Source organism: Coregonus clupeaformis, chromosome 16 (assembly GCF_020615455.1).
Source record: "Coregonus clupeaformis isolate EN_2021a chromosome 16, ASM2061545v1, whole genome shotgun sequence".
Taxonomy (NCBI): domain Eukaryota; kingdom Metazoa; phylum Chordata; class Actinopteri; order Salmoniformes; family Salmonidae; genus Coregonus; species Coregonus clupeaformis.
The window spans coordinates 3,261,296-3,278,097 of NC_059207.1; the positions used below are offsets into that span (position 1 = coordinate 3,261,296).

A 16,802-nucleotide genomic window follows, 5' to 3' on the forward strand; every position below is an offset into this window, starting at 1 on the left:
TCTACAGATCATCCCCCTTCACCTTCCCTCTCTCTCTTTCAACTCCAAGCCTCCAGTCCAAGTGTAACATTTTGTTATCCTTGGTGTATGTATGGTTTTTAATATTCATAATGCTAAAAAGCTAGGTTGAAGGCCCTGGTATCCCCCTCCAGGGTTGGATCACACCAGATGTATGCAGATCTACATATGTTCTGTGCAGCCTGGCCGGCTCAGACTCTTGATGCAGGTGTGGTTTGTATTATAATACCACGCAGTGAGAGAGAGAAAAGGCCTACGCTTTAGAGGGGTAGAGTATAATTCAACCAGGCTCACATTTCAACGTTTCATAAACCCCGCATTTAATGTGGTGTGCTTGGTGTCAGTCAGCCATCGCTATCCTGTCTGTCACACTCACATAAACACAGGTAGAATATAGGGGAAGGGAGGGAGAGCGGGGTAAGGAGAGAAGAAACAGGAGAGAAAGAGTGTGAGAGAGAGAAGAGAGGGAGAAGGGACAGGAGAGAAAGAGAGAGACAGACAGAGAGAGAAAAAGAGAGATGAAGAGAGAGACAGAGACACAGAGAGAGAGAAAGAGAGAGAGAGAGAGAGAGAGAGAGAGAGAGAGAGAGAGAGTCAAAGGGAGGAGAGTAATTATTGGGGATGATGTATATAGTGGGGTATGTGGAATGACAGCTTCCCTTTCATTTCTCTGATCAGTGGTTTAATCCTGACAGAGGAACAGCGGGCTGGGGAGCTGAGCCGACCTGCTCTGCCTCACTGAAATGTGTGAGTGAGTGTGTGTGTGTTTGGTGTGTGCACGCGCCTTTGCGTTTGTCTCCTTTGCCTCTTTTTCCTCGTCTTCTGTGTGTGTGTGTGTGTGTGTGTGTGTGTGTTTGTGTGTGTGTGTGTGTGTGTGTGTGTTCGAGTGCTCACGGCACCAGGAAAATGTGTTCTACAGGCTGATTACACCGCCGAGCAAATGCCGCTTTTAATGAAGGAGGGGGAGAGAGAAAAACACAGGAAATTAAATTGATATGTAAATGACAGAAATTCTCATTTGGCCTGAAGGTGGAGAGTGCTAGAGCATTAACCAGCTTATGAGTTAATAATGGGTTTTTTTTCTCACTCTCGCCCTTTCTTAGAGAGAAAAAAAATGATGGAGAAAGAGAGAGGAAGAAGAAGAAAGATGAAGACAACATACAGGTAACTGCCCAAATAAAGGAAACACGAGTAAATGAGGGATACAAAGAGTTCAGAAATCTGCATTTTCAAAACAGAGATCCTCCAAAAATCTGTGTTTTAAACCATTTCACCTACGTTTTATATTGAAAGTCAAATGTTTTGCTTGAAGATGTACTTGCATCTTACTGGAGAAAAGTAGGCTACACCGAGAAAAGTACCAGAGACAAAGTAGCTACACATCAGTCAGAGCGCTGTCTGCTGATAAGAATGCCTTTTGGTGAATTCTCATCCAAGTGGAGAAGCGCAACTGAAGCACAACATTAGGCTGATGCCGAGCAGAAATTACAATAAGAAGAATTTTAGATCTGCGTTTTTGCGACCTCTGGTGTAATAATGACCCATTATTTTGGCTACCATGGCTAGAAGAAGACATCTCAGTGACTTTGAAAGAGGGGCTCCACCAGGCACTGGTGCCACTAACTTTTTCAGTCGGTGGCACCAGCCCATGATTTGGTGGCACCGATTTTTTTGTTGTTGCAGCGTCACAAAACAGAATACATTTGAGTCATCATCTTATATAGTCATTATAAAGTCATTCACAATACTTTATTAAAGAGAGTAGGGTGCTATAAAATCAGCGTTGTTGAGAATGCAGACAGAATCACAGAATCCAGACATTAAAACGGAATTCAACAATATTCTAAAATGTATTGAACACATTTTATTACGTTACAGCCTTATTAAAAAATTTATTAAATTGCCACTCAAGGACATTCAGAGACTTGTCCCGAAGCCACTCCTGCGTTGTCTTGGCTGTGTGCTTAGGGTCGTTGTCCTGTTGGAAGGTGAACCTTCGCCCCAGTCTGAGGTCCTGAGCGCTCTGGAGCAGGTTTTCATCAAGGATCTCTCTGTACTTTGCTCCGCTCATCTTTCCCTCGATCCTGACTAGTCTCCCAGTCCCTGCCGCTGAAAAACATCCCCACAGCATGATGCTGCCATCACCATGCTTCACCGTAGGGATGGTGCCAGGTTTCCTCCAGACGTGTCGCTTGGCATTCAGGCCAAAGAGTTCAATCTTGGTTTCATCAGACCAGAGAATCTTGTTTCTCATGGTCTGAGTCTTTAAATGCCTTTTGGCAAACTCCAAGTGGGCTGTCATGTGCCTTTTACTGAAGAGTGGCTTCCGTCTGGCCACTCTACCATAAAGGCCTGATTGGTGGAGTGCTGCAGAGATGGTTGTCCTTCTGGAAGGTTCTCCCATCTCCACAGAGGAACTCTAGAGCTCTGTCAGAGGGACTATCGGGTTCTTGGTCACCTCCCTGACCAAGGCCCTTCTCCCCCGATTGCTCAGTTTGGCCGGGCGGCCAGCTCTAGGAAGAGTCTTGGTGGTTCCAAACTTCTTCCATTTAAGAATGATGGAGGCCACTGTGTTCTTGGGGACCTTCAATGTTGCAGAATTTTTTTTGTACCCTTCCCCAGATCTGTGCCTCGACAGAATCCTGTCTCGGAGCTCTACGGACAATTCCTTCAACCTCATGGCTTGGTTTTTGCTCTGACATGCACTGTCAACTGTGGGACCTTATATAGACAGGTGTGTGCCTTTCCAAATCATGTCCAATCAATTGAATTTACCACAGGTGGACTCCAATCAAATTGTAGAAACACCTCAAGGATGATCAATGGAAACAGGATGCACCTGAGCTCAATTTTGAGTCTCATAGCAAAGGGTCTGAATACTTATGTAAATAAGGAATTCTGTTCATTATGTTTAATACATTTGCTAAAATTTCTAAAAAACAGTTTTCGCTTTGTCATTATGGTGTATTGTGTGTAGATTGCTGAGGAAATGTTTTTATTTAATGCATTTTAGAATAAGGCTGTAACGTAACAGAATGTGGAAAAAGTGAAGGGGTCTGAATATTTTCCTGTCTCTACATGTTAACGCTTTGGGAAGAATAAGATGCCAATTGTAAACTATACTGAACAAAAATATAAACGCAACATGCAACAATTTCAAAGATTTGACTGAGTTACAGTTCATCTAAGGAAATCAGTCAATTGAAATAAATAAATTAGGCCCTAATCTATGGATTTCACATGACTGGGCAGAGGTGCAGCCATGATTGGGCCTTGGAGGGCATAGGCCCACCCACTTTGCAGCCAGGTCCACCCACTGGGGAGCCAGGCACAGACAATCAGAATGAGTTTTTCCCCACAAAAGGGCTTTATAACAGACAGAAATACTCCCCAACACGTGGTCTGCGGTTGTGAGGCCGGTTGGACGTACTGCTAAATTCTCTAAAACGACTTTGGAGGCAGATTATGGTAGAGAAATTAACATTAAATGATCTGGCAACAGCTCTGGTGGACATTCCTGCAGTCAGCATACCAATTGCACGCTCCGTCAAAACTTGAGACATCTGTGGCATTGTGTTGTGTGACAAAACAGCACATTTTAGAGTGACCTTTTATTGTCCCGAGCACAAGGTGAAATAAGCTTTTGTGCGTATGGAAAACTTCTGGGATTTTTTATTTCAGCTCATGAAACATGGGACCAACACTTTACATGTTGCGTTTATATTTTTGTTCAGTGTATATTAAAGAAAACACGAGAAATAAGAAGTAAGATAGGAAGCTATATACAGGGTCAGTGTCAATACCAAATTTACAATGTGCAGGGATACTGGAGTATTTAAGGTATATATGTACATACTGTATAGACGGGGATTAGGAGAAAGCCTTCTGGTAGATGGAAAGGTTTCTAAAACTTCTTAATTAAATGTTAACTACAAAGTAGCCTGGCAGAATGATATCATGATTATTTGCATCAGGGCCTCCCGAGTGGCGCAGCGGTCTAAGGCACTGCATCGCAGTGCTTGAGGCGTCACTACAGACACGGGTTCGATCCCAGGCTGTGTCACAGCTGGCCGTGACTGGGAGACTCATGAAACGGCGCACAATTGGCCCAGCGTTGTCCGGGTTAGGGGAGGGTTTGGCCTGCCGGGATTTCCTTGTCCCATTGCGCTCTAGCGACTCCTTGCAAGCTGACTTAGGTCGCCAGCTGGGCGGTGTTTCCTCCGACACATTGGTGCGGCTGGCTTCCGGGTTAAGTAAGCAGTGCGGCTTGGCAGGGTTGTGTTTTGGAGGACGCATGGCTCTCTCCCGAGTCCATAGGGGAGTTGCAGCGATGGGACAAGACTGTAACTACCAATTGGACTACTGAGATGGTATTCAATAAATATCTTGCTACATCTAACATATTTTACTGTCAAAATAGGGCTCCAGAATTGTCTGATAGAATTGATCTTTACGTGCACTAATATTATATATAGGTGTAATTCAATTGGTGAAAATTCACCACTTGAGGAAGTGGAAACTCAAAACACATTAGCTAGATCGCTATCTCTAAATACACTACATTCCCAAAAATATGTGGACACCTGCTCGTCCAAAATCTCATTCCAAAATCATGGGTAGGGTATAACAGCCTCCACTCTTCTGGGAAGGCTTTCCACTAGATGTTGGAACATTGCTGCGGGGACTTGCTTCCATTAAGCCACAATAGCATTAGTAAGGTCGGGCACTGATGTTGGGCAGCGATTAGGCCTGGCTCGCATTTGGCGTTCCAAATCATCCCAAAGGTGTTTGATGGGGTTGAGGTCAGGGCTCTGTGCAGGCCAGTCAAGTTCTTCCACACCGATCTTGACAAACCATTTCTGTATGGACCTCGCTTTGCGCATGGGGGCATTGTCATGCTGAAACAGGAAAGGGCCACAAAGTTGGAAGCACAGAATAGTCTAGAATGTCATTGTATGCTGTAACGTTAAGATTTTTCTTCACAGGAACTAAGGGGCCTAGCCCGAACCATGAAAAACAGTCCCAGACCATATTCCTCCTCCACCAAACTTTACAGTTGGCACTATGCATTGGGGCAGGTAGCGTTCTCCTGGCATCTGCCAGACCCAGATTCGTGCGTCGGACCGCCAGATGGTGAAGCGTGATTCATCACTCCAGAGAAAGTGTTTCCACTGCTCCAGAGTCCAATGGCAGCGAGCTTTACACCACTCCAGCCAACGCTTGGCATTGCGCATGCTGATGTTAGGCCTGTGTGCGGCTGCTCGGCCATGGAAACCCATTTCATGAAGCTCCCGACGAACAGTTCTTGTGCTGATGTTGCTTCCAGAGGCACTTTGGAACTCAGTAGTGAGTGCGCACTTTAAGAATCTGCAGTCCCGTTCTGTGAGCCTACCACTTCGCAGTTGAGCCGTTGTTACTCCTAGACATTTCCACTTCAAAATAACAGCACTTACAGTCGATCGGGGCTGACGAACTGACTTGTTGGAAAGGTGGCATCCTATGACATTGCCACGTTGAAAGTCACTGAGCTCTTCAGGAAGGCCATTCTACTGCCAATGTTTGTCTATGGAGATTGCATGGCTGTGTGCTCGATTTTTATACATCTGTCAGCAATGGGTGTGGCTGAAATAGCGGAATCCACTAATTTGAATGGATGTCCACATACTTTTGTATATATAGTGTATAACACCTACTGCTTGTAGCCATGTATTAATCTAACAGTAAATGTAATGTCCTAAAAACACTTTGCAATGAAGCCTACTGCACTAGCGATGGCCGATCCGCAATTTCGCGCACTCCGTATTTCAAAGCCATATCAGATATCTTGATTGTAAAACAGTGTGCTCAATAATGAAAGTTAAGAAATAAAACATATACCCACAGAGAGCTGAGACCCTCCTCTCTTTAATATGCACAACTAGTTTCTTCCAAAGTTGAGTTTTTGTTCCCACAATTGCATTTTGAAATGTTATACAATCCCGAGAGGCACAGGAGGGGGGAGACAGAGTGTGAGAGGCTCGCTCAGTACAGCAGCCAGCCCCAGCGAAACAGGCAGGCACAGCGGCAGGCCAGACACTTTTATTACAGGAATCATGAGGATAATACAATTTACTTTTAACTAATTCATGGTTTTATCCGCCCAAAAAATAGGATGTTTTGATTGAGGTGAATTGTACAGCCAAGTCAAAGGGTTGCAAAATGCGACTAAATGGTCGCAGTCTGGAGCCCTAAAGGGTGTGTGTGTGCGTGTTTCTCAATCACCAGATATCAACCCAATTGAACACTTATGGAATATTCTCGAGCGGCGCCTGAGACTGTGTTTTCCACCACCATCAACAAAACATCAAATGATGGTGTCGCGTCCCTCCAATGGAGTTCCAGACACTTGTAGAATCTATGCCAAGGCGCATTGAAGCTGTTCTGGCAGCTCTGGTGGCCCAACGCCCTATTATGTTGGTGTTTCCTTTATTTTGGCAGTTACCTGTATGTCCCCTGAATCTAAACTCTTGAGATTTCCTAAGCTCTTGTATAATCAGGCAGTTTCCTGAGAATCTGTGGCTCTTCAAACTCCTTCATAGCGCGGAGACGGAGAGGCACGTCTTGACTTAAGAGTAAAATCCACTGGACTTCTCTTCTGTCTTCCAGACAGACAGAGACTGGAAGGCTTTGTGAAATACACCAGATGGTGTTGAATATCTCTGAGCTGGACAGGGAGAGAGACGGAGTGTGTGTGTGGAGGGTTTCCGACAGCTTGTTGTAACTGTGTAGCTCCATGTCCCAAATAACAATCCACAGTAGGCAATAGCAGACAACAGCAGCCGCTAAAGGGCTCACTAAGCTTGAAAATAAATGTTTGAAAATAAAATAAAATTGTATTGGTCACATACACATATTTAGCAGATGTTATTGCTGGTGTAGTGAAATGCTTGTGTTCCTAGCTCCGACAGTGCAGTAGTATCAACTATTCACAACAATACACAAATCTAAAAGTAAAATAATGGAATTAAGAAATATATCAATATAAATATTAGGACGAGCAATGTCGGAGTGGCATTGACTAATTACAGTAGAATAGAATACAGTATATACATATGAGATGAGTAAAGCAGTATGTAAACATTATTTAAAGTGGCCAGTGATTCCATATCTACGTATATAGGGCAGCAGCCTCTAAGGTGTAGGGTTGAGTAGTCGGGTGGTACCCGGCTAGTGATGGCTATTTAACAGTCTGATGGCCTTGAGATAGACGTTTTTCAGTCTCTCTGTCCCAGCTTTGATGCACCTGTACTGACCTCGCCTTCTGGATGATAGCGGGGTGAACAGGCCGTGGCTCGTGTGGTTGATGTCCTTGATGATCTTTTTGGCCTTCCTGTGACATCGGGTGCTGGTGATACGTTGGGCAGATCGTACCACCCTCTGGAGAGCCCTGCGGTTGTGGGCGGTGCAGTTGCCGTACCATGCGGTGATACAGCCCGACAGGATGCTCTCAATTGTGCATCTGTAAAAGTTTCTGAGGGTCTTAGGGGCCAAGACAAATTTCTTCAGCCTCTTGAGGTTGAAGAGGCGCTGTTGCGCCTTCTTCACCACACTGTCTGTGTGGGTGGACCATTTCAGATTGTCAGTGATGTGTATACCGAGTAACTTGAAGCTTTCCACCTTCTCCACTTCGGTCCCGTCGATGTGGATAGGGGCGTGCTCCCTCTGCTGTTTCCTGAAGTCCACGATCAGCTCCTTCGTTTTGTTGACGTTGAGAGAGAGGTTATTTTCCTGCCCCACTCTGCCAGGGCCCTCACCTCCTCCCTGTAGGGTGTCTCGTCATTGTTGGTAATCAGGCCTACTACTGTTGTGTCGTCTGCAAACTTGATGATTGAGTTGGAGGTGTGCGTGGCCACGCAGTCATGGGTGAACAGGGAGTACAGGAGGGGGCTGAGCACGCACCCTTCAGGGGCCCCTGTGTTGAGGATCAGCAAAGTGGAGGTGTTGTTTCCTACCTTCACCACCTGGGGGCGGCCCGTCAGGAAGTCCAGGACCCAGTTGCACAGGGCGGTGTTCAGACCCAGGGCCCCTAGCTTAATGATGAGCTTGGAGGGTACTATGGTGTTGAAGGCTGAGCTATAGTCAATGAACAGCATTCTGACGTACAGTGAGGGAAAAAAGTATTTGATCCCCTGCTGATTTTGTACGTTTGCCCACTGACAAAGAAATGATCAGTCTATAAGTTTAATGGTAGGTTTATTTGAACAGTGAGAGACAGAATAACAACAAAATGAGTATTTGACCCCTCTGCAAAACATGACTTAGTACTTGGTGGCAAAACCCTTGTTGGCAATCACAGAGGTCAGACGTTTCTTGTAGTTGGCCACCAGGTTTGCACACATCTCAGGAGGGAGCCTCTCAAAGCACTTCATGATGACAGAAGAGAGTGCTACGGGGCGATAGTCATTTAGTTCAGTTACCTTTGCTTTCTTGGGTACAGGAACAATGGTGGACATCTTGAAGCAAGTGGGGACAGCAGACTGGGATAGGGAGAGATTGAATATGTCCGTAAACACTCCAGCCAGCTGGTCTGCGCATGCTCTCAGGACGCGGTCTGGGCCGGCAGCCTTGCGAGGGTTAACACGCTTAAATGTCTTACTCACGTCGGCCACAGTCCTTGGGAGTGGGTGAAGAAGGTGTTTAGCTTGTCTAGGAGCAAGACGTTGGTGTCCGCGACGTGGCTGGTATTCCCTTTGTAATCCGTGATTGTCTGTAAACCCTGCCACATATGTCTCGTGTCTGAGCCATTGAATTGCGACTCCACTTTGTCTCTGTACTGACGTTTTGCCTTACTGACCATATTCCCAGCCACCTTGCCATGGTTAAATGCGGTGGTTAGCGCTTTCAGTTTTGTGCGAATGCTGCCATCTATCCACAGTTTCTGGTTTGGGTAGGTTTTAATAGTCACTGTTGGAACAACATCCCCTATACACTTCCTGATGAACTCAGTCACCGTGTCCGTGTAAGCGTCAATGTTATTCTCAGAGGCTACCCAGAACATATCCCAGTCCGCGTGATCAAAACAATCTTGAATCATGGATTCCGATTGGTCAGACCAGCGTTGAATAGACCTTAGCACGGGTACTTCCTGTTTGAGTTTCTGCCTATAGGAAGGGAGGAGCAAAATGGAGTCGTGATCTGATTTGCCGAAAGGAGGGTGGGGGAGGGCCTTGTAGGCATCTCGAAAAGGCGAGCAGCAATGATCTAGTGTTTTCCCTAAACGAGTACTACAGTCAATGTTTTGATAGAACTTCAGTAGCGGTTTCCTCAAATTTGCTTTGTTAAAATCCCCAGCTACAATAAATGCGGCCTCAGGATATGTGGTTTCCATTTTGCATAAAGTCCAGTGTATTTCCTTGAGGGTCGTCGTGGTATCAGCTTAAGGGGGAATATACACGGCTGTGACTATAACTGAAGAGAATTATCTTCTGAGGTAATAGGATCGGCATTTGATTATAAGGTATTCTAGGTTGGGTGAACAAAAGGACTTGAGTTTACGTATGTTATCACAATCACACCATGAGTAGTTAATCATGAAGCACACACCCCCGCCTTTCTTCTTCCCGGAGAGTTCTTTATTCCTGTCTGCGCGATGAACTGAGAACCCAGCTAGCTGTATGGACGGGGACAGTATATCCCGAGAGAGCCATGATGCAGTGAAACAGAGTATGTTACAGTCGCTGATGTCTCTCTGGAAGGAGATCCTCACCCTGAGCTCGTCTACTTTATTGTCCAGGGACTGAACATTAGCGAGTAATATACGCAGAAGCGGTGGTGGTGTGCCCGCCTCCTGAGTCGGACTAGAAGTCCACTCTGAATACCTCTTCTCCGCCAGCGGCGACTTGGAGCGGCCTCTGGAATAAGTTAAATTGCCCTGGGGGGTACGAACAAAGGATCCAATTCGGGAAAGTCGTATTCCTGGTTGTAATACTGGTGAGTTACCGCCGCTCTGATATCCCAAAGTTATTTCCGGCTGTATGTAATAACACAAAAAACGTTCTGGGCTAATAACGTAAGAAATAATAAACAACACAACAACAAAATAATACTGCAAAGTTGCTTAGGAGCTAAAAGCAGAAAAAAAGACCCTATTCACAAACCCTCTCGCGGTACATTTATTTAGGTTTAGTTCAAGGCTATAACAGACCAATACAGTAGAGGGCGATACAGGCCATGAAGTGCCACTATGTCTCTTTTGGTGATGATCTCAACTGGAGTTGTTTGGAACGCAGCTAGTTCCTGAGTGGCGCAGTGGTCTAAGGCACTGCATCGCAGTGCTAACTGTGCCACTAGAGATCCTGGTTCGAATCCAGGCTCTGTCGCAGCCGGCCGCGACCGGGAGACTCATGGGTGGCGCACAATTGGCCCAGCGTCGTCCAGGGTAGGGGAGGGAATGGCCGGCAGGGATGTAGCTCAGTTGATAGAGCATGGCGTTTGCAACGCCAGGGTTGTGGGTTCGATTCCCACGGGGGGCCAGTATAAAAAAATATGTATTCACTAACTGTAAGTCGCTCTGGATAAGAGCGTCTGCTAAATGACTAAAATGTAAAAAGCTAGCTACTGTGGGGATGTAGAACTAGCTAGCTAGTTTGCTAATAAACTGAAATCGGATGATGGCAAACTGCTTGTGTGAACATAAACCAGAGATTGTTCAGTCAAGATTCAGTAATGTATTCGAACTAGCTCCACCATCACTGACCAATAGGGCAGCCGCAGCATCCACAGGAACCCTCCCACCACCACTTAATTTGACCTATCACTGGCAGCGGTTCAGCAGAAATGAGTTTGAAAGGTAAGAAAATATTGGCTGCGCCGCCGCACACCAGCAGGAGCAAACAGCTGCCTTGTTCTGTTTACTTAGTTTTGTCTGCCAGAACTTGACAAACTGGAAGCATACCGTTACATACCAGGGACTATTATTATTAAAGGGATAATCCACCCCCAGAAATAAAAATCATGAAACTCCTGTCTATTTGGTGAAAGCCTATGTTCTGTCAGTGGGTAAAACAATTACAATTCCCAATGATTTAACTTCTAAGTTGTACGTCTGTGAAAATCAGGAAATCGTGTAGGAACGCGTCATAGTTACATAATTCTCGTCGCTTGTAACGCCAGGGTAGTGGGTTCGATCCCCGGGACCACCCATACACAAAAATGTATGCACACATGACTGTAAGTCGCTTTGGATAAAAGCGTCTGCTAAATGGCATATTATATTATTATTATTATATTTCATAACGTTTTTAAAACAATTACATGCACTCCAGATCGCCAAATCAGCCAATAGATGGTATGGCCATACTTGTTTAGAACACATCCATCCATTTATATCGTCATGACAAAGTATATATTTCGCTTAGATGTGCTCAATCTAAACAGTCTACCAAATTATTCCACTTCGTTTCTCCTTCAAGTACCATGTCGTAATGCGCCTGTGTCTGTGGGAAACAGAGATATTACAGAAAGGAGGAGATAGAAATCCCATTTGGCAATGAATGAGGAAATGCCCCACCCAACTGACTGTCGACCCATCGGATTCACGTTGTCATGCTGCGTCACGCGGTTGCTAAGCTAATCGCCACGCAATTTACATTTAAGTCATTTAGCAGATGCTCTTATCCAGAGCGACTTACAAATTGGTACATTCAACTTAGGATAGCCAGTGGGACAACCAATCCTTTTTTTTTTTTTTTTTTTGTGGGGGAGGGGGGGTAGAAGGATTACTGTTATACTATTCCAGGTATTCCTTAAAAAGGTAGGGTTTCAAGTGTCTCCGGAAGGTGGTCAGTGACTCCGCTGTCCTGGCATCGTGGGGGAGCTTGTTCCACCAATATTATTATTATTCTTTTTTAATTGGGGTGCCAGAGCAGCGAATAGCTTTGCCTGGGCTGAGCGGGAACTTTGCTTCCGTAGAGGTAGGGGGGCAAGCAGGCCAGAGGTGGATGAATGTAGTGCCCTCGTTTGGGTGTAGGGTCTGATCAGAGCCTGAAGGTAAGGAGGTGCCGTTCCCCTCACAGCTCCGTAGGCAAGCACCATGGTTTTGTAGTAGATGCGAGCTTCAACTGGAAGCCAGTGGAGTGTGCGGAGGAGCGGGGTGACATGAGAGAACTTGGGAAGGTTGAACACCAGACGGGCTGCAGCGTTCTGGATAAGTTGTAGGGGTTTAATGGCACAGGCAGGGAGCCCAGCCAACAGCGAGTTGCAGTAATCCAGACGGGAGATGACAAGTGCCTGGATTAGGACCTGTGCCGCTTTCTGTGTAAGGTAGGGTCGCAATCCTTTCTAAAAGTCAGGGTTCTAAAAGCTATACGATCTTCCAAAGCTATACGATATTACAGAGAACAAGTTAATTATCTCACATCTTGGAAAGTATTTGCAATGTTGTACTTCTTGTTCACGAAATTCATGCTAATGTTCTGTTTTTGAGCTAGTGCCCAATTGACTCCCATTCACTCCTTGAAGGACAGCTCTCCTTGTTCCAGAATCACCCAGAATGCACCGCGCGGCCCATTGACGACTTATGGGCAACGTACACAATGTGCGTTAATACGACTCTAATGCAGTTTCCCATATCCTCAAAAGTATCTCTGTGGGAAAGCAACGTTACTCTGCTCTCGCTCTGGGCAGAGATGCCGTTTATAGCTCAGTGGCAGAGACGAACTGCAAGTTGAACTCGGTGAGTAAGACTCCTAAATTGATAGTGCATTTTGTTTGGGCGATTTTACAGCTAGCTAGCTACTTGGTATTATTGTGTGTAGCTATGTTTTCTAGCTAGCCAGCCAGCCAGCCCAGAGAAAGAGAGCATTGCATTGTGGATTTTGTGGTAGTCTTAAACTGCAACAGATTCCCAAAACAATTTTCAAATGTTTCTACCAACCTTGTTATAACAAAAAAATTAAACATTTGTTCACATAAATTATTGTTTTCACATATTAGTGTTATTTAACACGATTTAACACTGTTAATCATAGGAATTAGTGGTTTGGGGTGGATTATCCCTTTAATACTAAGAAAATGTATGTCTGAATCCTATTCACTAGTGTATTAGTTGACCAGTCTCCATTGGGATGCATTGTAAGACTAATTAACCATGAGTGTGTGTATATTCAACAATTACCGGTACTCCAAAATGATCACACTACTTCAGCTATTATTATAAGGGGTTTATTATTTCGTTTTTTTAAATGTTTTTCTCTCTGGGCATTAGCTGAAACAGTGTACCACAGTCATAAGTCCATGGCCTCAGGGTCTGTGTTGTGTTCTCTCACAAGCAGCACAAAGAAAAGCAAAGCCGCAACAAATGAAGAAAATGGTTAGTGAGGCCCCTGCAGCAGGGAGGCAAGGGTGGGTGGCAAGGCAGACATACACAGACATCCACATGTACACACGTGCACCACCACACACACACATTAGATCTATACATGCGTGCACACAAACACACACTGCTTCTACCATGATTCTAATGTACTCTGATTAGAAATGATTAGCCCAAAACTCAAACACAGCGGAAACCACATCAGACAGAGCTGGTTCTGCTCCAGCTCTCAGAAAGAGAAAAAACAGATTGAATCGTCATTCCTTCTCTTGCTGAAATAAACACACATCGTTTCTTTCCTATTATTTTACACCACTGGAGGGAGAAAAGCCTCTCAACCATGAGACCAATGAAAACGTAGTGAGAGTGGTGGTGGTGGTGGTGGTGGTGGACACAGCAGTAGCAACACACACACACACACACACACACAGCTGGTGGTACAGGAATAACTTGGGGTCATTAGAGTTACAGCCAATGACAACAGTGGTGGTTGGGGTTGCTCTGCGGTTGCTGAGCGAAAGGAGCGGCGGTAGATGATCCGAGCCAAGTCTATGAACCAGGTAGTGTGATCCAGGTCACTGGTCACCAATGATGCCTTCATGATGCCTTGAAACTCCTGGCTCTACACAGAATGCCTTTATGCAGTAGTGCCACAGTGCACAGTTAGACGCACTGCAGCAGCAAAATGGTTGTTTAAAAAAAATGCTTTTCTTTCAGAGGGGTTTGTAGGAATAATAAATAAGAGGGCAGAGAAAAAGCCCTATCACATAGTAGAAATCACAGAGAACTAGTGGGAAAAGAAGTAAAAGACATTAAAGCCCATCTGTGATGCTTGGAGCAAGGCACCGCTTCAGTCAGTGTGAAGTTATGAACTGATCACTGTTCCTCAGCATATTATATTATAACAAACAGAGAAAACCCTGCTAAAACAAACTGCTATTCAAAATAAGCATTCATTTCCCCCAAACATTATTGAACAGAAGGTCCACTATTCCTTCTTTGTACGTTACACTAGTTTCTTTCCAGCTGGTGGAGAAACCGTGAGAGGTGTTGGATGAAGGTTGATCCGACCCGAGCACTGTGCCCTTTGAGCGGGTTAAAGTTGTGTCTTTGGACCATGTGTGTGGAGCTGGAGGATGAAGGAAGAAGTGAGAGAGGAGAGGGAGGGAGAGAGGGGGGCTCCTTTGAAACCTCCGTGGCTGGTGGGCCTTTGAGCTAGGTTATGTTGCTCCCCTGCCCACACCCCCACTAACCCCAAGGAAACAATTAAATCAAATGTTTTGTGCCAGTCAGTCTCTCTCCTTGATGTATTATCAAAGGGCCGGAGAGAGAGACTAGAAAAGGAGGGAGAACTAGAACAGGAATACGGTCGGGAGGAACGCAACAAACGATTCCAGCGACGGGAGAGGGGAAGGTCAGGGCGTAATTATGAGAGGTTAAATGCTTTTCCCGGCTTCGTCTCTCTAGGAGATTGAAATAAAAATGGCAGGATAATAAAACTAGTGTGGCCCTCTACACGGCTAACATGGAAGGGGTGTTGTGGCTGTGATCTCTCTCTCTCTGTTACTACAAGCTGATGCCTTATCAGAGGAACAGAGGAGTAGTAGTACGCTCTGATTGGAGTGCTGAGTAACATGAGAGAGGACCTGAGGGCCAGCTGATAGGCTGAATATTTAGCAGAAGGAGCGGTAAATGGTAGGAGTTGATAGGGAGGGATATGACTGGGTGGCTCAGTGAAGCAGGGTTAGGGTCAATTCCATTTAAATTCTTCAGTCAATTGAATCAAGAATTGAAAAGTGCCATTCATTCATTTTCAATTACGATTTTTCCAATCGAATTGAACTTTCAATTCACCTTCCAAATTGATTGAATTGAAATGAAATTGACCCCAACCTTTCACTGGAGTGAATCTGACAGAGAGAGGGTCTGTCCCATACAATACAAAAGCACAACTGTATCTCTACCTTTCTGAAGAGAGCGGTGAGCCTCTCGCGGGTGTTGTAGTAAACAGAGTTGACCCAGATGAGGCGGATGAGGTTGAGGACATGGGCCAGCTTGGGAGCCACCTCTCTAGGCTTGAGCTGAGCCATCTCCTCACAGGGCTCCCTCAGCAGGGACAGGAAGGACAGGTTGGACTGGGCTTGGAGAGAGCCATCCTAGAAACACAGACACAGCGTCTCAAATGATACCCTATTCACTATGTAGTACGCTACTTTCGACCAGAGCCCTAGTAGGGAGCGGAGTGGTAGGACTTGGATAGAGGGTATTGGTTTGAGGTGAACTCAATTTATTTTGGTGAGGTGAACTCAATTTCAATGATTTATGAATAGATTACTCTACAGTGTCAGAATTCAGAATTCCTGCATAATCAGGAAATATCCCATGTCTGCTATATGCATGCTAGCCTGGTCCCAGATCTGTTTGTACTGTCTTGCCAACTCCTATGGTCTCTGTCACGCCAGGAGTTGGCAAGACAGCACAAACACTGGGACCAGGCTATGTGTCTGCTTCTTTTTAAAATCCCTCTCTGCTGTGTGTGTGTGTGTGTGTGTGTGTGTGTGTGTGTGTGTGTGTGTGTGTGTGTGTGTGTGTGTGTGTGTGCTTGGCACCTGGATCTGCTTGGTCAGCTTGCAGAAGGGGGGTACGTAGGAGGACTTGGAGAGCTGCAGCGTGGCCTGGATGTGGCGGACCCCAGGCTTCTGCAGCTGCTGGCTGATCCCAGAGAGGTCGGCACAGCGGCTCCTCCAGAAGGAGATCTCCTCCAGGGGACCAGAGCTGTCCCCCGTCTCCACCGTCTCCTGGGCATTCAGCACCTCCTTGATCTGACGGGTCCAGTGGATCATCACCACTGGGGAGGGGAGGTAAGGGAGAGGAGGAGAGGTGATGGGGACAGAGGGGAGGAAAGGAGCAGAGAAGGGAGAGCGAAAGGAGAGGGAGAAGACAGAAGATGGCAGGGCAGTTGAGTTAGATGAGGGTGAGGATAACAGAGCACAACAGAGTCAGGTACATTAGGAGTAACATGAATTTTGCTCATGAATTAGAATGTGGAGATGTTGTGATATTTATGACAATACGCCGCCATCAGCTTCACACACACACACACACACACACACACACACACACTCCCCCGCCCCAGTCTTACTCTCCAGTCTCTGCACCAGCTCCTTGTCCTTGCTGGCCACCTCTGGGCTATGCTGCAGGGCCTCCATTGGGATATAAAGCAATGTGTTGCCCACCAGCTTGAACCTGGTGTCTGCACACACACACACACACACACACACAAATATTATTATATGAAACGCCATCTAATCATATTATGGTGTTGACAACTATGCAGATCAAGCATTAATTCTGAAGCATTCATATATTTGATTTCCAAGAAATACAGCAAATACAACAACATTTTAAATTGACTTCCTTGAAAACGCCTGAT

The 16,802-nt window shown here is 45.7% G+C and overlaps 1 protein-coding gene across 2 annotated transcripts in view; it reads right to left on the bottom strand.

The window, feature by feature from the left end:
• Nucleotides 1-16,802, bottom strand: part of dnah2 (dynein, axonemal, heavy chain 2) — a 224,362-nt gene that overhangs the window by 200,213 nt on the left and 7,347 nt on the right. For both annotated transcript variants that reach the window (XM_045225583.1, XM_045225582.1), the window contains exons 6-8: nt 16,512-16,622; nt 15,979-16,217; nt 15,334-15,525 (exon numbers count right to left, since the gene is read on the bottom strand). In XM_045225583.1, coding sequence (XP_045081518.1) covers nt 15,334-15,525; nt 15,979-16,217; nt 16,512-16,622 — 542 coding nt within the window. The remainder of the gene's footprint in view (nt 1-15,333; nt 15,526-15,978; nt 16,218-16,511; nt 16,623-16,802) is intronic.